This window comes from Lissotriton helveticus, chromosome 11 (assembly GCF_964261635.1).
Source record: "Lissotriton helveticus chromosome 11, aLisHel1.1, whole genome shotgun sequence".
Classification (NCBI taxonomy): domain Eukaryota; kingdom Metazoa; phylum Chordata; class Amphibia; order Caudata; family Salamandridae; genus Lissotriton; species Lissotriton helveticus.
Window position 1 is genome coordinate 1,113,119,195 of NC_136072.1, and position 25,445 is coordinate 1,113,144,639.

At 45.3% G+C, this 25,445-nt stretch overlaps 1 protein-coding gene across 1 annotated transcript in view; it reads right to left on the reverse strand.

The window, feature by feature from the left end:
* The window catches only part of LOC144792668 (stromelysin-3-like), a 145,655-nt gene that overhangs the window by 43,254 nt on the left and 76,956 nt on the right, over window positions 1–25,445 (reverse strand). The window contains exon 2 of the mRNA XM_078667816.1: window positions 12,237–12,490. Coding sequence (XP_078523942.1) covers window positions 12,237–12,490 — 254 coding nt within the window. The remainder of the gene's footprint in view (window positions 1–12,236; window positions 12,491–25,445) is intronic.

A 25,445-nucleotide genomic window follows, 5' to 3' on the forward strand; every position in this document is an offset into this window, starting at 1 on the left:
ACAGGGCAACCCACATCCTCAAACAATTCATACAGGAAGTATAATGTTGTTAGCATACACCCCATTAATCCATTGCAGAACCAGTTTGGGTGTCCATCCAGTCCCCCCGTATCGCCTCCATGCCGCCCATATTTTCTCCCATTTCTTGGGGCAGCCTTTGCTTTTATAGATAACCTTCTCCGCCCTCTGGCAAAAATCCAAGTCCCGCTCCCACTCTTCCACCGTTGGCAATAGATCACTCCCCCATAACCTCGATATATTTCTCCTGGCCACCATACTTGCCATGGCCAGCCATGTCTTGTCCCATTTCGGCCAGGTAATGTCGCCCGTCACCCCCAGGACATGCCATCGGGCCTCCAGCGGGACCTCCATCCCAACCACCTCCCCCATTATACCTGTCAGTCTGGTCCAGTATGCTCGAATTTTGGTGCATTCCCATAGAATGTGAAATAAAGTGCCCTCCTCTTCACACCCCCGTAAACAAAATCGTGAAGCTACATATCCAATCCTGTACTGTATCGTACGTGGGGTGTATGACCTCTGCAGGATACGTAGCTGAACCAGCCTGAATCTGGCGTGAATTGCCACCTCCCGGGGACACTGGAGGGCCTCACTCCAATCATCATCCTCTAGCAGCATCTGATTCCCACCTTTCTCACAGGGGTTCCAGTGGGTCTGGGAGGTTGTTTATGAGATTTTTATAAGTGAGGGAGATAGCTTTATCAATCATGGGGTCTAGCAGTAGCCTACCTTCGAGCGGGGCATATTCAGGTAGCTGGTCCCCCTGGCTCATGTGTGCGTGTATGGCGTGTCTAAGCTGCTGATAATGCAAAAATTCTCCGTTCCCCATTTGAAATTCTGCCTGCAGGGCCGCAAAGTCCACCATATCCCCCTTTTCCACATATCCCTCAGCACATCAGAATATTTTCTTGAACACTGAATATCAGTTGGCACTTCTCAAATTCAACCTAGATATTTCAAGGCAAACTTCACAAATTCCATGCCATCAGAGCTAAACTTCGTATATGTTTCTGCAATAGCTCTGGAAGTCTGACAGGTGAAGGATGTAACTATTTTTCAAGCAGTCATTTCTCTCAGTTTAAACAACAAAATCCGTGCCAACAAGGCCGAAATGGGGCTGTTAGGACAACCAACACCTTATTCCCAGATCACAGGATGAGGGAACAGGAAGGAAGGTGTAAAGAATTCCCTCCGGCCATGGGATTGCTAAAGCATCCATTGCCCAAACTGGATGGAACTACATCGCTGTAGAATACAGAGGAAGAAGAACGTTGTTTAGGGGAGGCAAATAAATCCAACCATGGACTGCCAGACTGCTCTGTATTTTCTAGTTCACATCCTGACTTTGCTTGAATGTCAGAGATGAGCCTGTCTCCTTGAATCTTTTCATTCCATGGAATATACATTGCTTTAATCCAAGAAAAAATGTCTCTGCCCAGGGTCAGAAGGCCATTTGTATCTCTACAAGGGCTCCATTCCCCCATGGCATCTGCCAGTTGATATAACTCTTTGCCACCTGATTGTTGGGTCTGATCATTACCGAGTTCCGTTCCAGGTGGCAATTAACCTCCTATAAAGCACACTCAATGGTGTTCACTTCGCAGACGAGGATCCTTTCTGTACCCACAATCTTCACAAGGTTTGATCACATAATGTCATAATGCACCGCTCTCATGACCGCATCTTTTAGAATGTTTAGCTGTGTGGTGTCACAATGCACCACAGCCCCTAAAGGCACTTTTGTTCTAGTGTTTGTGAATATATGATGTTATAGTGCATAGTATCTACCCTCCCATCTTTTACACTGCTGGTATGTGTGATGTAATAATGCACCGCCCTTCCCATGTTTACCTCTTTTAGAATGTTTGACTGTGTGATGTCTCAATGTACTACAGCACCTCAAGGAATATTTGTTCCAATGTTTGTGACTACATGATATCATATTGAACTGTATTACCCCTTCCTTCTTTTATACTGCTGGACTGTGTGATGTCAATATGCACCGTCCATTCCATGAGCGCATCTTTTTAATGTTGGAATGATGATGTCACAATGGACCACAGTACCTCAAGGCACTTTTGTTCGAGTGTTTGTGAACATATCTCCGTATGATGTCATAGTGAATGGTATTACCTCCTGACATTTACAGTGCAGTGGTGAAGTGTCATAATTAGTGGTGGGTAGAACTCTGCGGAATCTCGCAGAATTTTTATGTAACTCTGCGGAATTACGCGGACTGAAACTCTGAGAGTTCCATCCAGCCCTAGAGATGGTCTCCTTAGGCAAATCTTGGATATTTTAGACTTTCTCCATTTGTATTTGCATTTTGTATTTGTAAAGTGCATAAAACCAGAAAGGTATCAAAGCACTTAAACCAGCAAGCCGGGGAGAAAAGCTGAAGCAATTATGGTTGTGAGAAAAGCCACGTTTTCATGTACCAACGAAAAACAGGGTAAGAATTAAGACTCACAATCTGTGAATGGAAAGTGTTCCATAGCCTAGCCGCTGCCACAGAAAGTACATGCTCCCCTCAACTTGCCTTCCTGAATCTGGGAACAATCACTTTCCTCTGACCTACCGATCTCAATTGTCTGTTTGGAAGATACTATTCGAAGGCGGGTCTCAGATAGCGAGACACCTGCTGGTAGAAGGCCTTATAGAACAAACACAAGGCTTTAAAATTCTACCGCTTCCTCACTGGGAGCCAATGAAGGGTTCGCAATCGCTCCCTCACCGAAACATGTCTTGGAACATCGAACACCAACCAAGTGTCCGCATTCTGCATAATCTGTAGCTTGGTAAGCGAATACTGGTTGCTATTCAAATACAGGACATTACCGTAGTCAAGGCGACATGTTATGAGCGCAATGACAACTTGAATTCTCCTCCCCAAAGACCACAATCTCTGCCTTCTCTGCATTTATTTTAGGCCAGTTCATCTGCATCCAGGTGCAGACTTCAACCATGCAAGACCTGAACTTGTCAACTACTCCAGCCCAGTCACCGGTTATAGAGACAATGATTTACGTATCATCTGCAAAGGACAAAACCCGAAATCCAAAAGAATGGACCAAAGGGCCACATAAAGATTAAATAAGGTGGGACTCAGGGAGGACATTTGCCGGACTCCCCAGGGAAGCTGAAAAAATTCAGCCGTGATATCCCTGCAGCTCACTGTTTGGGTTCTATTCACCGAAAAGGATTCTAGCAGCTTTAATGCTGCACCTTAGTCTCCCGGCTGAAATCTTTGCAACAGCCGATGTGTAGATATGGTTTTTGGAGGCTGCGGATAAGTTTAGCATAACTAGAATAGATGCGCCTCCCAGATCTCAAGAATTTTAGCCAGTACGGGTAGCAGGGAAATAGATCAGAGACTTTTCAGGTCTCCCAGATACCCAGTAAGTTTAATTTTGAAGGGAATGATAATCGCCTCTTTCAAGCACTGGGGGTATACTCGTAACACCAAAACCTTCAAATAAACTTTCTCCAAGAAAGCAGCAATTAAATCCGGTGCGAGTTGCAACACTGTGGGCGAGCAAGGTTCATCTAAAGAGCATGATGTAATTTGTCCCAGAAGAGTTTTAAATTTTGCTACTGGAATGGGGGAGAATGTAGGCAATTCACCATTAGTGGTGTACCCGACAGAGTCATCTTCCAAAGATAAAACGGAGCCATCTTCAGATACCTGAACTTCCAAGAAGATCTTCAGAATCTTGTCTTTAAAGAATGAGGCCACACTTTTGTAAAAATCTAGCAAATTCTCCAACTCCTGTTGAGCTGGCGAGATGTAAGATCTCTTATCACCTTAAACAATTATTTTGAGACATTAATAGCAGATCTTATGTTGTGGGAGAAGTATTAAGATTTGACGAATTGGTATATGAAAGTAAGCATCCAGGAAGTCTAATATCACCATAAAATCTCCTTTTGAATTTAATGGAATTATTGTTTGTAACATTATCATTCTGAATGGCGTGCAACAGACAAACTTTTCACAGATTTCAAGTCTGTAGCTTCTATTCAGTTTTAATACCAAGAAGATTATTGAATTCATTCCACGTCTTCCCTGCTTCCACGAACAGGTGACTATTGCTGCTTTCTGTATTAGAATTTGAATTCCTTGCAACATTCACTGTCTCTTTTCTTCTGTTAGAGGTGTTGCTCTTCATAGTTGGTTTGGAAGTAAAGTTGCTAACTCTATGAGATATCCATTCTTTATGAAGTTCAGTGCCCACTCATGTCTTTTATAAAGCTTTTCCATTGGGTATACAATTTTGCAATTTTTCCCCTTCTGCTTACCTCCTCCCACTGTCCATACAGTCAGGATTTTGCATTTTGTTGATGGGTTTGCTTGTTCTAACTTGGATTTTCTTGACATGGCAGTCTCCAGGCTACAGGCATGACTATGAAAGGGACATTTGTTTATATGAAATAACTGAGTAGTACTATTTTGCTGAAAACAATTTCTTACTGATGGGTTTCTAACATTTTTCTCTCTTCTGCAGACTTCTGCACAATGTGGTTGTAAGAAATTAGGTTACTGGTTGAGGAGAGTGAAACCCTACTCAGGCAGAAAGCACAATCCTTGTCAGTGTGAAGTCACAAGCAACCCCTAAATTAACCTGTGCTCAAACCCCTGGTAACTCGGCACAGATCAGTCAGGCTTAACTTCAAGGCAAAGTGTAAAGTATTGGTGCAAACCTTCAAACAGTAACACAGTGAAAGCAAACCATAGAGGATCCCACATCAGTTTAGAAAAATAGAGTCATTTTTTTAATAGATACAAGAAGACCAAAACAACAAAAAACAAATCAGTAGAACTGGAGGTGTGCAGGTTTTAAGATTTCAGTGAAAATGGTGCCAAAAAGCTCAAAGTGCCAACTGTGGATATATGGTCATACCAGAAAAGGACAAAGTCCCATGTTCAGGCTGACCACGATGGAGGGTGGCCTGGCTACAGGGGTCCAGTTAGGCCCGCAGGGCAAAGTACATTAGTTCCTGGCTTCGGAGCTTTGTGAGGTTCTGCGATGAGGATGCATTGTGCAGCCAAGACTGTGTCTCAGTTCCGAGGTGCCATAGAGCTGTGATGCAAAGTCCGGTGTCGTCGTCAAGGATCCCGTTGACAAGGGCTTGAGATGCACAGTCCAGTATTGAGGATGTGTTGTGCTGTTGAGGCGGTTAATCTTTCTGAGGAGCTGTGAGGTCGCGATGTGAGAACCTGTATCATTGTCAAGGCTGCTGTCAACAAGACATGCAAGGGTCTGTGTCGGGGAAGCTTCACACAGGTTGCGGTTTCTGATGCAGGCTGTGAGGTCGATGCAAAGTCCTTTGCATCGGGAGGACCCCTTGCATCGGGAGGACCCTTGGGCTCTGCAGCAGATGAGATGCATCGGTCCTGCTGGGTACACAGATGGGTTGGTAGAGCTTCTTCAGGGCTGCTTCCCAGAGTCCAGGACTGGGGTGGCCCCTCGTGGCAGGGTAGTACTCACAAGTGGCAGAGTCCAGGAGCTGAGTTCAAGGTTGTTGGAGCTCTCTGCCACTGAGGCTCTAGTCAGAAAGCCAGCCAACTAGCCCTTGGAGTCACTTTGGGTTCCTGGGTTCAACAGAACCAGGTCCAGTCCTTCTCACCCAGGTAAGAGAGCAGTGGGCAGCATGAGGCAGGTGAGCACAGCAGGGCGGCAGTTCCTTCAGAGCAGTAGAGGTACAGTCCTTTCAGCAACACACCAGTCCTTCTTCCTGGCAGAGTATCCACAGGTCCAGAAGTGTACTGAAGAGGTGGGGACTGAAGTACAATGTTTATACCTGGTGCCCTTCCTCCAGCAGATGAGAGAAGCTTCTAGAAATTCTCTTTGAAGTGCACAGGCTTCCTGCCTTCCCTGCCCTGTCTCCAGACTAACTGCCTGGGATATGCAGCTCTTTGTGTGGAGGCAGGACACAGCCCATTCAAGTGTAAGTAGGGCTGTGCACAGCTCCATCCTCCCATCCTGCCAGAAATGGACCATCCAGGCACACCTAAGCTCTCTATTGTGCGTAGCTGTCTAGGAGAAATACACAAAGCACTACTATCAGCTACATCCAGTCATGTGACCCAGAGACAGGCTACAGTCTTTAAAAGGCTAAGGAAGGAAAATGCCAACTTTCTAAAAGCGGCATTTTCAAAATTGTAATTTAAAATCCGACTTTACCATGATAAAGGATGTTTCATTACAATACCAAAGGCACCAAACATGGACTAGTTCTCTGCTCCCATTTGGAAATTACAGCTTATTAAATGTAATAAGGTAACTCAATGTTAGCATATGGAAGAGGTAGGCCTTGCAGTTGTGAAAAATGAAATTAAGAGTTTTTCACTACCTGGACATGAAAAACTTAAAGGTACATGTGCAACTTTTTAATACGCTAATCCTTGCCCTCTGGGCTATGCAGGGCCTACAATAGGGGTGTCTTATATATATTAAAAAGGAAGGCTTGGGCCTGGCAAAAGGTTTATTTTTGCCAGGTCAAAATGGCTGTTTACATCTGCACACACAGGCTGAAATGGCAGACCTGAGAAGGGTTTAAAGGGCAAGCGGAGTGTGGGCCACAAACAGTGCTGAAGGCCCAAAAAGATTCAATTAATTTACAGGCCCCTGATACCTGTAGTACCACTTTACTAGGGATGTACAAGTGAATAAAATATGCCAATTGGGGATAAGCCGGTGTTACCATGTTTTAAGGATTGAGCACAAGCACTTTACCACTGGTTAGCAGTTGTAAAGTGTGCAAAGTCCTAAGGCCAGCAAAAACAAGATCAGCAAAAATAATTAAGAGGAGGAAGGCAAATAGTTTGGGGGAAGACTACCCTAAGGCTGACAGGTCTATCAGTGATTGAGTTCTGGGCCAAATGGTTTTATGCCCTGGAAGGGTAGCCGATGAACCGAAGATCTTTGGCTTTGATCACGTTTCCATGGTTTTAACCATAATAATAATCTCCTTCTTGCTACCGCTACTCTTGCAGCTTCAGCTGAAGACCACAGGGCATTAACATTAGTGCCTGATACAAATTGTGTCAATATTCCATATTTGCTCAAATCTGAGTTAGAGCTCCTTCTTCCTGCAGGCATTCAAACTGATTGAAAATCTTTCAACAAAAGCTGTGATTCATACACATTTTTTCGTAAGGAAGTTTGATGCTATGTATGCTCTTTTGAATAATGATTCCACTTTATTTTATACAACATCCAAACGCGATGCCTCTCAGTGGCAGCTGGTGACATTTCAAAGTTGTGATGTGTAAATGTTGAGGATGAGTTTTACTTAACGAGTAAGCAATGTGTGTGAGCCGAACAGACTTAAGGGAAGTTGGAGTGATTTCCCTGAGAATATTTTTTTTAAAAGAGGGGCAAATGTATTTTAAAGCTAATTTTTAGAAATGATTTTGTGTGACAGCAAGGTTTATAAAGCAATTTTGAATGTGTAGTCTTGAAAACATTTAAATACATTAATGACTGCCCCATATCCTACTGCATTAACATGTCTATTAGGGTGAGTTCAGGTTTTGGGGGTGTTTGTAACAGAGCAATATTGAGAACTCTGGACCTGCGAGCCTATCAGTGGGTCATAAAGGTGTTCACACTAGAGGCGCTCTCCGTCCTTGGACTCTATGGGACACTCAGCTGTCAAAATACGTCAGCAAGAAAAGAAAACGCAGTGATCACGGGTAAGTGGAGTGTGCGTGTTGGGTTCACTGTGGAGATAGAGAATTGGAGGAGATGAAACTAAGAATACACAAAAAGGAGAGAATTAAAGCTGTTGAGGAAAACGACTTCGGTAGAGACATGCAGATGCAAGGTTCCAGACAGCAATGTTTATTTCTGTCCTCAATGAAAAGAGAGGGCTCAATTGTCACTACACTATGTTGTGAGCCCCTCTTTAATATGCCTGGAAACCCGGAAATGTAATTTCGAAGGGTCAATCTCTGCCAGTTCAAGCCGCGAGACGGAACAGAATAGACGTACAAAAGACACCGAGCAAGTACAATGAAAATAAAGGCAGAGGGGCACCGAGTCACATGAAATAAGAAAAGCAAAAACCAAGACCATGTCACTTGAGACACGTGATGTACTGAAGCAGGAAGGAGCAGCAAATATAATACCAATGGCTTGGAGTATTTTGTAAAGAATAGGGAGAACGGGAGAGGCCTGCACACACACAACATACAACCACGAGCTCTCGCAGGCACAAACACACACATGCTTCTGTACACAAAACCACATACTGGCACATATGCATACATACAATCATACACACATGCACAAAAATGCTCATGTATGCACACACTCACGCAAAAACACACAAACACACCCAAAAAACACTTTCTTTTTCTAGGGGCGGAGCGAGCCCCTCACCTAAAGTGAACTTTCAAACAAACAGCACTCTGCAGGCATCCGCACGTCTCAACATGCTGCCTTTTGTTTCGCGAAGGAACAACTGAGGCAAGCTTCTTGAAGATGCCTTTTTGTGTAGAAGGTATCTGTGTGTGGGCTTCGGCCGGCAACCCACGAGGGTTATTTAAAATCAAAAAGGCCAGGATCGGATTTTTGAGTTTCTGAAATGAGTGAGATTGACAGTCTTAACTCGAGGTTCACATCCCAAACAGCACTTATCACTTCACGGTCAGGAGGCGCTGCATGTGAGGAGCTGCAGAGGGTGCTATCTGCACAACTGGAGACCACAGTTTAAAGTGCACTTTGCCACCAGCCGCCGGCCACCCATCTCTGTCTCTGCCCTCTATCTCCAACCAGCCACGGGTCAGGGTTTGAAGTAATGTGGAAGGCGCTTTAGTGTCAGTGAATTTTATACCAAATGCACCAACCGTTCTCCACTAGTGAGAAAATATGTTGGGGAGTAAATTTGCTGTGTGAGGCACCCTGACATATGAAAGACGAGCCATAACACAGGCAGTCATTGAGGCAGGCATATCACATTAAGTTGCTTAATGCTGCCTTGTAAATAGGGCAAAGTCAGTATCGCCACCACAACATCAAAACAACTGTTGTTCTGGTGGTGATAGGGGCTTGTAAATATGCCCCTTTGTCTTTAAGTTAACATTTCATCTCAGTCTGCCAGAGATAAAATGTTAACTTAAAGACAAAGGGGCAGATTTATGAGGCCCTTGCGCCTCTTTGTGCCGCAATTGCGTCACTTAATGTGATGCAACGGCAGCGCAAACAATGCGCCCTATTTACAACGTGACGCATCTAGGAGATGCGTCACGTTGGAAAGCCCTGCGCCATAAGGAGGCGTTCCTGCGCAGGGGGGGCGTTCCTGCGCAGGAACGTCTCCTAAAAGTGGCTGAGTGAAATCTATGAGATTTCACTCAGTCACTTTCAACGTCAATTCCTTACGCCTGCTTGAAGCAGGCGTAAGGGTGACGCAACATGCATTGAAGAGGTAGCCCCTGTGCATTGCAGGAGTCATGTCGCACTTGCGACATGACTCCTGCAATGCGCCGCCCGTACGCCGAGAGATGCGTCACGCATCTTCACTGCCTTGCACCATGGTGCGCCGCATTGTAAATGCGGCGCACCATGGGTGGCGAAGCAGTGGCGCACTGTGGCGCACATTAACTGGCGCATCCCTGGGGATGCGCCAGTTAACATAAATCTGCCCCAAAGTCTTAAATGTTTGTGAATTTCAATGTTTACACCACTACCAGCCCGACTGCTGCCATTTTGTAACCGGTGTACTATATGTAAAACGCACCAAGTAATAGGTCAAGTGAAGTGGGAAGATTTCAGGCAATGTCGCACGCAATCACAAATTCAGGGAGTAAAGTATGTTATACACTCCCAGTCTCACAAACACAAATAATAGGCCCTGGCGGGTGATGTAAAACATTTATTTTAAACTTGGCCATCCAAGTCGGACTCAGGAAAGTTTCAGGGTCACAAACGTAGTTAGAGTGAGAGTCCAAACAGTCCATGCGCCTTCCACAAGAGACTAATGATGAAAACGCATTCATATTTTTTCAGAAATATGAGGACACATACTTTCAAACGAAAAAATGAAACTTAAAGGAAACAGAACTCTGCAAATAAATGTACTCCGTCAAGAGTAAAATCCTACTGGCTAAAACGCAAACGAAAAAATGCCAAAACAGATGCAAAGGTATTCCAAGTCAGTGCAGATGCTTAGTCACTCTGCTGTGACCCCCCTCCCCCCACGCCCCCGGCTCCCTAACGGTGCAGGGGGCGAGGCATCTCTAGACATTAGTGCGCATGTCGGAATGGTCACAGAAAGTCAACCAGCCAACCTCACATGTGCACTGCAAACTCATTGCATAGCATTCATGGCTACTAGTAGCCCTCCTAGTGCCTGCTGATGTCAATGTTAAGCCCCAACCCCACATGCTCTACCACGTATCCGCACCCTCCTGCTGCAACCAGGCCCGTGGCTGTAAAAAAAGGCTGTGGCCTGAAATAAAAATTTTAAAAATGTTTCACATTTCATAAAGGGGCTAATGGGGGGCACTATGGGGATTAAGGGGGCACTCTGGGAGTTTGGGGCAACATAAATAGGGGGACAATGCCTGACGTCCCAATGGAAGAACCGCCACTGAATTGCCTCTTCAGAACCACAGGACGCCATATTCACCAAAATAGAAATCGCTTAGGGAGTGTGTGGAAACCGATCCTTGTAAAAGCTTACCTTTTGCCAGGAGCTTTAAAAAAGACTCTTTGTACAGGTCGTTCCATTCTTTTAGAGTAATATTCTTGATTAATAGTGGAGAGGCAAATTATCAACATTTTTATAAGTGTGAAGGTTCCTGTTCCGCTTTTGTGTGCCCACATGTAACAAGCACACGAACTCCACATTCACTTCTAGACACCTGAGAAACAGAAGCAGCGGAAGCCTCTATTAAAGTATGCCCAGAGCAAACAGCGAATATTCCACTGCAAAATCATTGGCAGGATTTTATTCATCAACCTGGAATTTTAAAATCTATTTTAAAAAAACAAGTCAGACTATTATCCAAGGAAGATGACATGAAGGAGCTGGAGTCTTCCAGTAGTAACATTAGGATATAAGCTAGCTCCTACCATGTTCGATTGAGGCAGCCATACCTTGATGCCGCCTTAAAGTGAATCTTATCAGTGAGACTTATGGTATTGCCGATAAAAGATATCAACACTAGCTGGAAAACATTAGAGGCGGTTACTACTTGTAGCGTGTGTCACCAGTATGAGGAATCCATGGTTCACTTGGTTTGCATATGTCACTGTTGGAATCACGCACTTAGCACTTTATTGAAACCTCTGCTTTTAAAATATGGCACACGTACTTGCACAGATGCCATGAAACTACTTTTCAATTTGGAGGTCCCAATGGAACTGGCCAGATTAGCGAAATTTGCACACCAGGTGAAATAACTTTTTTACGGTTTTAATATATGGTTTATATCTCTTTTATCTGTTGCGCATTGCTTAAGTGTTATGACTTTACTATGGCCAAGGTTCGGATGCTATTAAAGCAATGTTTCACCGCTATGTCCCTACCAAGCAGCTTAGGTCTGCCAGCAAGAACTTGCTGGTAGTCCCAAGGTACAAAAAGGTTAGATGGGGAGGCAGTGCCTTTTCCTCAGCTGCTGCTAGGCTATGGAACTCTCTTCCTGTTGAGTTATCAGGCCTTGTGTTTCATGCTCTTTTCCGCAATGCCTTGAAAACTTGGCTTTTAACACAAACTGTGATATGATCATCTTTACTTGCCTGTGCACTAGTCCTCTGTAGCGCCTTGATGCCCATGGGCTAAGTCCGCGCTTTATAAAGCTACTATTCATTCATTCATTCATTGAAGAAAGTGTGCGGGCGGAGATATTTTTGCCCGATTTCTTTGTAACAATTTTTATTAATTGATAAAATACATTTATTCATTTGTTTGTCATTCATTCATTCATTCATTCATTCAATATGAAATCTGTCTTTGTTGTTGTAAGAAGGGAAACACAGACCAGAAATGGAAACGAGACACTGTGGATAGAGAAGAGCATGTAGGCACAGTTGCTGACGTGTAGAGGTAGTAAGGTGAGAAAAGCAGGCTGGTAGATGCAGTGACAGGAGCAGCAAGGTTGCCATGTTGGTCTGGACAGGAGTGAAAAGAGGTATGATGAATGGGGAACACCAGCAGGGCGAGGGCGCGGATAGCTCTGCGGTGAGAAGCGAGGCTTCCAGACTTACTTGTAGGTCAGGTCCGTCTTCTCCCAGCGCCCCCCTGAAAGCACAAAGCGTTTCTGGCGATTCCGGCCAATCTGGCCATCTGGTTGCACCGGGAAGTCCGGCACGCCGCAGCGGGGTGGGTTCCAGTGTGTCGACTGCTGGTTGTCGGGACCAGGAGGCAAGGACTGCACAGACGAGAGGTGCTCTTTGCTGCTGTCAAAAGCGAAGAGCCAGGGGTGTTGCTCCTTCCAGCTCTGGGACTTCTGCACCCAGCCCTAGGATCACAGAAAGAACCCGAATTAGATGGCCAATCACGATTGCATGTCACTACCCAACATATAGAGTTAATACAATCACTGTCATGCACAGGTTTTGCCATTTAAGGACACTGTAAACACGAAGGTACTACAATCACCTGATGAAATGATCATAAGTTTACCGACCTCAGAGGAGGAGAATGCACAGCTGGCCTTGAAAGATGTGACCTTCGTGTCACTGCAGATGTCAACAATGACGCATTGCGCTCGCTTTAGTTCTATGCAATGTCGCTTATTGTTATGGAACTGTCCATGCTAATTTCCTAAGCACTTTGGATGCAAGATGCGTTCTGTGACCATGAACAACCACAGTGAAATCTCACGTCAGGCTCCCCCGCAACCTTTTCAATTTTTAAAGTTTATTAATAATCTATGGCATGTCAATCACTTGTGAACATAAGCAGTTTGCCACAAATTTCATGAATGTGAAAACCATCTGTAGGCACTCTGGGCAGATGTGGTAGGTACAACAATGGGGGTTGCCAAAGTCAGGCCCTGAACTCATGCACACTTTGCTGAAGGAATGGTCTTTAAATACCTATAGATCAGATTGCGTCAGGTGCCGGGCATGACATGTGCACTGGGCATGAATGAACGTCCTTTGCCACCCTGACGGACGGGAGGCACCCTGCCAATCGCTAAATCAGGCCCAAAAAACAGAATTGGACTAGTGTTCTTGCTTCATTAGGACCTAACTCTATTCCAAACAGATTAACATGTATAGATCATGTCATAACACTCGTTCGTGTCTGGTTGCATCACCAGTACATGAGTTATGATTGTGTGTTTCAAAACAAAATGTCTTTGATTTGCTTCAGTCGCCTCGCCAGCTCATCTATTGATAACAGTAATCCACTTTAGCTTACTCAACCACAGGTTATATGACTTTGTGAAATATCTTTTAATATAGAGTTTCATACATTGACTGAAATATGCTCAAAATAAAAATATCAGTGATAACTGCACTTGAAAGTTGATTGTGAGCTGGCTCCCATGAGGTCGAGGGGCCTGCTGCCCTGGTGTTGCATCCATGCCAACAGTCGTGCCAAGGTTTTAGCGAAGTGTGCACGCTTTCAAGTCCTGGGTCTGGCCCAGGGCATCAGTTCTGTCCTTTCTGTAAATAATCCCATGTGGCTAACAGATGCGGTCCAGCCTTTTCTCCTCTAAGAATGGGTCGGACCATAATGTCCTTAAGCTGCAGATGTAGAGAATCCCTCTTCCCTATTTGGCTCCACCCTCTCTGACCACTGTGCCATTAAAGTCCTCCTCTGTCTAATCTCACTCTTACTGGGCCAGGAGTCCAGACTGCGCGTCCAGTGTGAATCTATCAGTTCCAGGGCCAAAACGACTGCTGGACATGTGGGCTCCTTGGCCTTCCCTCGGTGGTTTGCACAGAGATGGGCTGCAATCAGGTCTGATTGCACTGCCTGGTAGAGCACTGAACATGCTTAGCTCATCTATGCAAAAAGGTGGGATTTAATTTGCACCTTTTAAAGCTTTTTTTCTCAAAATGTGTTTTCGGGCAGACCCTCAACACAGGTATCCAGTCAATAAAAGATTGCTTGCTCCCTCTGCTCACCAGCACCAAGCTGTGTGCAGCTGGTTTGAACATTGTTGCCAGGGCTGATTTTCATACCCAGTCTGGCGCTGAATATGTTTCACTTGCTTTGTTGGTTTTCACTTTCTGTTCAGCATCTCTGTCACCTTCATTCAGCCCAGGATTTTTAGCAACATGTCTATTCTGTACCCTGTACTATCACTTTTCATATTATGTTTGGGCCTGTGCCTCCGCATGGAAAGTGCTGTGGACTTTAAAGCCAAGGCGAGGGCCTATTTAAGGTGCCTGCTAGTTTGTGTACTCGGATTTGATCTCACTCCACAGATGTAACCTCTCTACTAGGGATGTATTCTTGAACCTCCATTCTGCAGTACTCCCATATGCAGTGAGAATATTTTCTTAGAGTCGTCCCTGGCCAGGCCTGCCTCAAGGTGCCCTAGGAGCAGAGTTCACGTATTTCAGCTTTTGTGAGAAGTGTTATAAAGATATACGAATGCAATGTTGGTCACATGAAATATCAGGAGACCTGTAGGGTCTTGAAATATCTGCCATCGTAATCAAGTCAGCCTTGGCTATGGTCCAGTTGGAAGATTTGCACCGCAGGGGAGTCAGCCAATGTAAAGAATGCATCTTCTTGACTCGACAATATATATGTGTATTTCTATGGCGCGTGTTCCCCCTGATGGGGAATCTCTGCACTAAGGGCAGATGCCTTGTTACCTAAATGAATGGGACACATTGTATTGACCTTGGGAGCATGAAGGTCGTACTGGCCTTACTAGGGTTAGACCTGTGACCGTGGGTGTAAATACAGATCCCACTATTGGATGCATTAGTCCAAGGAGTCTTCAAATCTGGCATATGCCTGACTCTTCTCCAGACCTACCAGCCTTTCAGTGGTGCCAGCCTGTTGGGAAATCATTGTGCATGTCCATTGACCATCCCATCACTGCCCTCGTCCCCTCACCTTGGCACTCAGAAAGGAGCTGAGGTCCAATCCCACTGTAACTCCCCTCTCTGGGCCTTTGTGCATCCCTCTATTACACTCTCTACCCCGCACCCTTTCTGCACCAGCCACTCATACTGTTTGGAATATTCTGTTCTCCTTGTGTGTGCGCTAAACGCGGATTCGCGCATTTATTACTACAGTGCAAAGGTCAAATCACGTCATCCCCACAGCAGAGGTCAGATGGATCCTAATGAAGTCAAGCTATTCATCTTAGCTGCTTGCACTATGGGCCTATGCAATGAGACTGCTCTGAGCCTGCATAACTACCTGTGTGCATGCCTAATGCACAGGAAAGAGCAGCAGGGCATAGACCACACCTGCAGATCCAGGAGTAATGTGCTATATATTACCCTGAGGGAAGCAGAGGGCAGCATGGCCCACTCGGGGCTTCACTTCTGGTGAGTCCTGGCCCGATCCACCCTCGGGCAATGGTAATACATGGCGTTATACACTCTTTCGGACCGGCTGCGGACATGTTCTTGCCGCATGCAGCTCCCCTTGCGAACAGCACTTATTTAGCTATCCCTGTCTGTTTCTACCGCTGCATATTTCTACCGCCTTCTATTAGCTCAACAATCGACAAGCGACATTTTCTACTACCCTGGTGACCTCAGAATGATAACTGTCCTGCTTTACATTGGCATGTGCTGTCCAGTACTCAGTACCTGCACGTCTTTAATTTGAAAGGGAGAGTACCTGCACTTCTCAGCAGTGGGGCAACACCTATAATGGTAGAGTATAAGCACTTCTCAGCAGTTGTGCAACTCCTATAATGGTAGAGTACCTGCACTTCTCAGCAGTGGTGCAATACCTATAATGGTAGAGTACCAGCACTTGTCAGCAGTGGTGCAATACTTATATTGGTAGAGTACTAGCACTTCTCAGCAGTGGTGCAATACTTATAATGGTAGAGTTGCGCTTCTCAGCAGTGGTGCAATACCTATACTGGTAGAGTACCAGCACTTCTCAGCAGTGGTGCAATACCTGTAATGGTAGAGTGCCTGCACTTGTCAGCAGTGGTGCAATACTTATAATGGTAGAGCACCAGCACTTCTCAGCAGTGGTGCAAAAATTATATTGGTAGAGTACTAGCACTTCTCAGCAGTGGTGCAATACCTATAATGGTAGAGAACCAGCACTTCTCAGCAGTGGTGCAATACTTATAATGGTAGAGCACCAGCACTTCTCAGCAGTGGTGCAAAAATTATATTGGTAGAGTACTAGCACTTCTCAGCAGTGGTGCAATACTTATAATGGTAGAGTACCAGCACTTCTCAGCAGTGGTGCAATACCTGTAATGGTAGAGTACCTGCACTTCTCAGCAGTGGTGCAATACCTATAATGGTAGAGTACCTGCGCTTCTCAGCAGTGGTGCAATACTTATAATGGTAGAGCACCAGCACTTCTCAGCAGTGGTGCAATACTTATATTGGTAGAGTACTAGCACTTCTCAGCAGTGGTGCAATACTTATAATGGTAGAGTACCTGCGCTTCTCAGCAGTGGTGCAATACCTATACTGGTAGAGTACCAGCACTTCTCAGCAGTGGTGCAATACCTATAATGGTAGAGTACCAGCACTTCTCAGCAGTGGTGCAATACTTATAATGGTAGAGCACCAGCACTTCTCAGCAGTGGTGCTACACCTATAATGGTAGAGTACTAGCACTTCTCAGCAGTGGTGCAATACTTATAATGGTAGAGTACCTGCGCTTCTCAGCATTGGTGCAATACCTATAATGGTAGAGCACCAGCACTTCTCAGCAGTGGTGCAATACTTATAATGGTAGAGCACCAGCACTTCTCAGCAGTGGTGCTACCCCTATATTGGTAGAGTACCAGCACTTCTCAGCAGTGTTGCTACCCCTATATTGGTAGAGTACCAGCACTTCTCAGCAGTGGTGCAATACTTATAATGGTAGAGCACCAGCACTTCTCAGCAGTGGTGCAAAAATTATATTGGTAGAGTACTAGCACTTCTCAGCAGTGGTGCAATACTTATAATGGTAGAGTACCAGCACTTCTCAGCAGTGGTGCAATACCTGTAATGGTAGAGTACCTGCACTTCTCAGCAGTGGTGCAATACCTATAATGGTAGAGTACCTGCGCTTCTGAGCAGTGGTGCAATACTTATAATGGTAGAGCACCAGCACTTCTCAGCAGTGGTGCAATACTTATATTGGTAGAGTACTAGCACTTCTCAGCAGTGGTGCAATACTTATAATGGTAGAGTACCTGCGCTTCTCAGCAGTGGTGCAATACCTATACTGGTAGAGTACCTGCACTTCTCAGCAGTGATGCAATACTTATAATGTTAGAGTACCAGAACTTCTCAGCTGTGGTGCTACACCTATAATGGTAGAGTACCAGCACTTCTCAGCAGTGGTGCAATACTTATAATGGTAGAGTACCTGGACTTCTCAGCAGTGGTGCAATACCTATAATGGTAGAGTACCAGCACTTCTCAGTAGCGGTGCAATACTTATAATGGTAGAGCACCAGCACTTCTCAGCAGTGGTGCATCACCTATAATGGTAGAGTACTAGCACTTCTCAGCAGTGGTGCAATACCTATAATGGTAGAGTACCAGCACTTCTCAGCAGTGGTGCAATACTTATATTGGTAGAGTACTAGCACTTCTCAGCAGTGGTGCAATACTTATAATGGTAGAGTTGCGCTTCTCAGCAGTGGTGCAATACCTATACTGGTAGAGTACCAGCACTTCTCAGCAGTGGTGCAATACCTATAATGGTAGAGTGCCTGCACTTGTCAGCAGTGGTGCAATACTTATAATGGTAGAGCACCAGCACTTCTCAGCAGTGGTGCAAAAATTATATTGGTAGAGTACTAGCACTTCTCAGCAGTGGTGCAATACCTATAATGGTAGAGTACCAGCACTTCTCAGCAGTGGTGCAATACTTATAATGGTAGAGCACCAGCACTTCTCAGCAGTGGTGCAAAAATTATATTGGTAGAGTACTAGCACTTCTCAGCAGTGGTGCAATACTTATAATGGTAGAGTACCAGCACTTCTCAGCAGTGGTGCAATACCTGTAATGGTAGAGTACCTGCACTTCTCAGCAGTGGTGCAATACCTATAATGGTAGAGTACCTGCGCTTCTCAGCAGTGGTGCAATACTTATAATGGTAGAGCACCAGCACTTCTCAGCAGTGGTGCAATACTTATATTGGTAGAGTACTAGCACTTCTCAGCAGTGGTGCAATACTTATAATGGTAGAGTACCTGCGCTTCTCAGCAGTGGTGCAATACCTATACTGGTAGAGTACCAGCACTTCTCAGCAGTGGTGCAATACCTATAATGGTAGAGTACCAGCACTTCTCAGCAGTGGTGCAATACTTATAATGGTAGAGCACCAACACTTCTCAGCAGTGGTGCTACACCTATAATGGTAGAGTACTAGCACTTCTCAGCAGTGGTGCAATACTTATAATGGTAGAGTACCTGCGCTTCTCAGCATTGGTGCAATACCTATAATGGTAGAGCACCAGCACTTCTCAGCAGTGGTGCAATACTTATAATGGTAGAGCACCAGCACTTCTCAGCAGTGGTGCAACCCCTATATTGGTAGAGTACCAGCACTTCTCAGCAGTGTTGCTACCCCTATATTGGTAGAGTACCAGCACTTCTCAGCAGTGGTGCAATACTTATAATGGTAGAGCACCAGCACTTCTCAGCAGTGGTGCAAAAATTATATTGGTAGAGTACTAGCACTTCTCAGCAGTGGTGCAATACTTATAATGGTAGAGTACCAGCACTTCTCAGCAGTGGTGCAATACCTGTAATGGTAGAGTACCTGCACTTCTCAGCAGTGGTGCAATACCTATAATGGTAGAGTACCTGCGCTTTTCAGCAGTGGTGCAATACTTATATTGGTAGAGTACCTGCACTTCTCAGCAGTGGTGCAATACCTATAATGGTAGAGTACCTGCGCTTCTGAGCAGTGGTGCAATACTTATAATGGTAGAGCACCAGCACTTCTCAGCAGTGGTGCAATACTTATATTGGTAGAGTACTAGCACTTCTCAGCAGTGGTGCAATACTTATAATGGTAGAGTACCTGCGCTTCTCAGCAGTGGTGCAATACCTATACTGGTAGAGTACCTGCACTTCTCAGCAGTGATGCAATACTTATAATGTTAGAGTACCAGAACTTCTCAGCTGTGGTGCTACACCTATAATGGTAGAGTACCAGCACTTCTCAGCAGTGGTGCAATACTTATAATGGTAGAGTACCTGGACTTCTCAGCAGTGGTGCAATACCTATAATGGTAGAGTACCAGCACTTCTCAGTAGCGGTGCAATACTTATAATGGTAGAGCACCAGCACTTCTCAGCAGTGGTGCATCACCTATAATGGTAGAGTACTAGCACTTCTCAGCAGTGGTGCAATACCTATAATGGTAGAGTACCAGCACTTCTCAGCAGTGGTGCAATACTTATATTGGTAGAGTACTAGCACTTCTCAGCAGTGGTGCAATACTTATAATGGTAGAGTTGCGCTTCTCAGCAGTGGTGCAATACCTATACTGGTAGAGTACCAGCACTTCTCAGCAGTGGTGCAATACCTATAATGGTAGAGTGCCTGCACTTGTCAGCAGTGGTGCAATACTTATAATGGTAGAGCACCAGCACTTCTCAGCAGTGGTGCAAAAATTATATTGGTAGAGTACTAGCACTTCTCAGCAGTGGTGCAATACCTATAATGGTAGAGTACCAGCACTTCTCAGCAGTGGTGCAATACTTATAATGGTAGAGCACCAGCACTTCTCAGCAGTGGTGCAAAAATTATATTGGTAGAGTACTAGCACTTCTCAGCAGTGGTGCAATACTTATAATGGTAGAGTACCAGCACTTCTCAGCAGTGGTGCAATACCTGTAATGGTAGAGTACCTGCACTTCTCAGCAGTGGTGCAATACCTATAATGGTAGAGTACCTGCGCTTCTCAGCAGTGGTGCAATACTTATAATGGTAGAGCACCAGCACTTCTCAGCAGTGGTGCAATACTTATATTGGTAGAGTACTAGCACTTCTCAGCAGTGGTGCAATACTTATAATGGTAGAGTACCTGCGCTTCTCAGCAGTGGTGCAATACCTATACTGGTAGAGTACCAGCACTTCTCAGCAGTGGTGCAATACCTATAATGGTAGAGTACCAGCACTTCTCAGCAGTGGTGCAATACTTATAATGGTAGAGCACCAACACTTCTCAGCAGTGGTGCTACACCTATAATGGTAGAGTACTAGCACTTCTCAGCAGTGGTGCAATACTTATAATGGTAGAGTACCTGCGCTTCTCAGCATTGGTGCAATACCTATAATGGTAGAGCACCAGCACTTCTCAGCAGTGGTGCAATACTTATAATGGTAGAGCACCAGCACTTCTCAGCAGTGGTGCAACCCCTATATTGGTAGAGTACCAGCACTTCTCAGCAGTGTTGCTACCCCTATATTGGTAGAGTACCAGCACTTCTCAGCAGTGGTGCAATACTTATAATGGTAGAGCACCAGCACTTCTCAGCAGTGGTGCAAAAATTATATTGGTAGAGTACTAGCACTTCTCAGCAGTGGTGCAATACTTATAATGGTAGAGTACCAGCACTTCTCAGCAGTGGTGCAATACCTGTAATGGTAGAGTACCTGCACTTCTCAGCAGTGGTGCAATACCTATAATGGTAGAGTACCTGCGCTTTTCAGCAGTGGTGCAATACTTATAATGGTAGAGCACCAGCACTTCTCAGCAGTGGTGCAATACTTATATTGGTAGAGTACTAGCACTTCTCAGCAGTGGTGCAATACTTATAATGGTAGAGTACCTGCGCTTCTCAGCAGTGGTGCAATACCTATACTGGTAGAGTACCTGCACTTCTCAGCAGTGATGCAATACTTATAATGTTAGAGTACCAGAACTTCTCAGCTGTGGTGCTACACCTATAATGGTAGAGTACCAGCACTTCTCAGCAGTGGTGCAATACTTATAATGGTAGAGTACCTGGACTTCTCAGCAGTGGTGCAATACCTATAATGGTAGAGTACCAGCACTTCTCAGTAGCGGTGCAATACTTATAATGGTAGAGCACCAGCACTTCTCAGCAGTGGTGCATCACCTATAATGGTAGAGTACTAGCACTTCTCAGCAGTGGTGCAATACCTATAATGGTAGAGTACCAGCACTTCTCAGCTGTGGTGCAATACCTATAATGGTAGAGTACCAACACTTCTCAGCAGTGGTGCAATACTTATATTGGTAGAGTACCTGCACTTCTCAGCAGTGGTGCAATACCTATATTGGTAGAGTACCTGCACTTCTCAGCAGTGGTGCAAAACTTATAATGGTAGAGTACCGGCACTTCTCAGCAGTAGTGCAATACTTATAATGGTAGAGTATCAGCACTTCTCAGCAGTGGTGCAATACCTATAATGGTAGAGTACTAGTACTTCTCAGCAGTGGTGCAATACCTATAATGGTAGAGTACCAGCACTTCTCAGCAGTGGTGCAATACTTATAATGGTAGAGCACCAGCACTTCTCAGCAGTGGTGCAATACTTATAATGGTAGAGCACCAGCACTTCTCAGCAGTGGTGCTACACCTATAATGGTAGAATATAAGCACCTCTCAGTAGTGGTGCAATACTTATAATGGTAGAGTACCTGCGATTCTCAGCAGTGGTGCAATACCTATAATGGTAGAGTACCAGCACTTCTCAGCAGTAGTGCAATACTTATAATGGTAGAACACCAGCACTTCTCAGCAGTGGTGCTACCCCTATATTGGTAGAGTACCAGCACTTCTCAGTAGTGTTGCTACCCCTATATTGGTAGAGTACCAGCACTTCTCAGCAGTGTTGCTACCCCTATATAGGTAGAGTACCAGCACTTCTCAGCAGTGGTGCAATACCTGTAATGGTAGAGTACCTGCACTTCTCAGCAGTGGTGCAACACCTATAATGGTAGAGTACCTGCACTTCTCAGCAGTGGTGCAATACTTATAATGGTAGAGTACCAGCACTTCTCAGCAGTGGCTCTACCCCTATATTGGTAGAGTACCAGCACTTCTCAGCATTGGTGCAATACCTATAATAGTAGAGTACCTGCACTTCTCAGCAGTGGTGCAATACCTATAATGGTAGAGTACCAGCACTTCTCAGCAGTGGTGTTACCCCTATATTGGTAGAGTACCAGCACTTCTCAGCAGTGGTGCAATACCTGTAATGGTAGAGTACCTGCACTTCTCAGCAGTGGTGCAACACCTATAATGGTAGAGTACCTGCACTTCTCAGCAGTGGTGCAATACTTATAATGGTAGAGTACCAGCACTTCTCAGCAGTGGCGCTACCCCTATATTGGTAGAGTACCAGCACTTCTCAGCATTGGTGCAATACCTATAATAGTAGAGTACCTGCACTTCTCAGCAGTGGTGCAATACTTATAATGGTAGAGTACCAGCACTTCTCAGCAGTGGCGCTACCCCTATATTGGTAGAGTACCAGCACTTCTCAGCATTGGTGCAATACCTATAATAGTAGAGTACCTGCACTTCTCAGCAGTGGTGCAATACCTATATTGGCAGAGTACCTGCACTTCTCAGCAGTGGTGCTACACCTATAATGGTAGAGTACCAGCACTTCTCAGCAGTGGTGCAATACTTATAATGGTAGAGTACCTGCACTTCTCAGCAGTGGTGCAATACTTATATTGGTAGAGTACCTGCACTTCTCAGCAGTGGTGCAATACTTATAATGGTAGAGTACCTGCGCTTCTCAGCAGTGGTGCAATACTTATATTGGTAGAGTACCAGCACTTCTCAGCAGTGGTGCAATACTTATAATGGTAGAGTACCAGCACTTCTCAGCAGTGGCGCTACCCCTATATTGGTAGAGTACCAGCACTTCTCAGCATTGGTGCAATACCTATAATAGTAGAGTACCTGCACTTCTGAGCAGTGGTGCAATACCTATATTGGCAGAGTACCTGCACTTCTCAGCAGTGGTGCTACACCTATAATGGTAGAGTACCAGCACTTCTCAGCAGTGGTGCAATACTTATAATGGTAGAGTACCTGCACTTCTCAGCAGTGGTGCAATACTTATATTGGTAGAGTACCTGCACTTCTCAGCAGTGGTGCAATACTTATAATGGTAGAGTACCTGCACTTCTCAGCAGTGGTGCTACACCTATAATGGTAGAGTACCAGCACTTCTCAGCAGTGGTGCAATACTTATAATGGTAGAGTACCTGCACTTCTCAGCAGTGGTGCAATACTTATAATGGTAGAGTACCAGCACTTCTCAGCAGTGGTGCAATACTTATAATGGTAGAGTACCTGCACTTCTCAGCAGTGGTGCTACACCTATAATGGTAGAGTACCAGCACTTCTCAGCAGTGGTGCAATACTTATAATGGTAGAGTACCAGCACTTCTCAGCAGTGGTGCAATACTTATAATGGTAGAGTACCTGCACTTCTCAGCAGTGGTGCTACACCTATAATGGTAGAGTACCAGCACTTCTCAGCAGTGGTGCAATACTTATAATGGTAGAGTACCTGCACTTCTCAGCAGTGGTGCAATACTTATATTGGTAGAGTACCTGCACTTCTCAGCAGTGGTGCAATACATACAATGGTAGAGTATCAGCACTTCACAGGAGGAAACAGCAACTCTAAACAGTGAGTACCTGCACTTCTATATTTCCATTTAAAGCACTGGATGAGAGCAACGGAGGCATGTCCAGCAGGGTGGACGTGTCAACTCTTAAAAAACCCATACGACTGGCTTTCTGTGTGTTTTTATTTTAATGAATATACAGCACACACCAACAGTAGTTTACTTCTTACCACATACCTGACTCCTTTAGAACTACTGTTTTTTTCCTAGTATGTGTATTATTCTCTACCAACAGCCCAGTAGTCATGTTTCTTGGATAGAGTGTACTTATCAAGTTTCACACGGGTATTACTACAGTGCAAAGGTCAAATTCCATTGTATTGCCAGAGTAAATCATAACGGACTTCCAGAAAACACTGTTTAAAGCCCCGCAGATTCCATTCTTGAAACACTTTACAGAAGAAAACTAATTGGGGTGTGGAGGGAAGGGGTGTTCCATGGGGAAACAAAAAAACGATATCGGCGCAAATTAGAGTTGTATATCTCACTGCAGAAATGTACATCTGTACATTTCATATGTAGGGGTTCATTTCCATGTGAGCACTCCTGAGAAACGTCAACAATGGCAGCTTCCCAAGACCACACCTTACATTCTTCAAATGCCATAAATGTGTAAATTCACTCAAAATATAGATATAAATCCACGTGATAAAATGCGCAGCTTTCATTCTGGGAGTTTTTTAATCGACCTGTTAGAGTCTATGTTCATGAGTGCTTTATAGAGTGCGTCGGCGCTATATAAATGCATACTACACGTGTCCCGGTCTGGGTCCCAGACCCTCGCCCCCACAGCAGCGGGGCAGCGTGCACCTGCCCCGGGCGCTAGGCCTGCCCGGAGCCCAGCTGTGCTTATTATGCCAGCCGGGAGGGTGTGACAGGAAGTGTGCTTACAAGAGTCAAGTAACTAAAGAAAGGAAATAGCAGCATTCCTACACCCCCCTTAACCCCCAGCTGCTCCCCTTACACCTGCAATCGGAGAATAAGACGCCCAGGCCTACATCTGCAACCCCTCCTGGCTGCTATAAAGATGCGTGCTCCCTGCGGCTTCGGGTCCGGGGAGGGGCTGAGAAGAAGGAAACAGCCCCCACACCCCCAGCAGGCTGCGGAAAGAGTAGGGGACCTTCTGGAGAGGTCTGCGGCTGGACTGGGGAGGGTGAGCTGAAGCGGGAGGAAGTCCAGCTGCAGCCCTCTAATAAAATGTTAGGGAGACCCCCCCCACCCCCACCCCCCTGTATGTGTGAGCAAATATCGCGTGCACAGAGTGACTTCATCCCCTCCCTGATGTGGTGGGGGTTTCGGATATTTACATGGTACCAAACTACTCTGTCTTTATCTGCTTCGGCAAACCCTATTTCCCGCCTTGCAGGAAATGTTTTGTTGTGTTTCACTGCATGTATTTAGCACGCGCGTGGCCGCTTCTCCCAGGTTTTAAGTGAAGGTCTCACGTGGTGTTGCCGCTCAGTCTCCCTGCCAAGGACCTGAGATAGTCCCATGTCACCAGGGTTACTGTCCGGCTGTCCCGTGATATTTTCCAACAGCGTGTTGGGACTTATAGTTCCAGCTTTGCCCCCTGAAACATGATAGTGGTGGAAGGGTGCTTCCGCGCCCCTAAAATAAACATGCTGGGTTCAGTAGGTGAGTGATCCATAACCCCTACCCCCA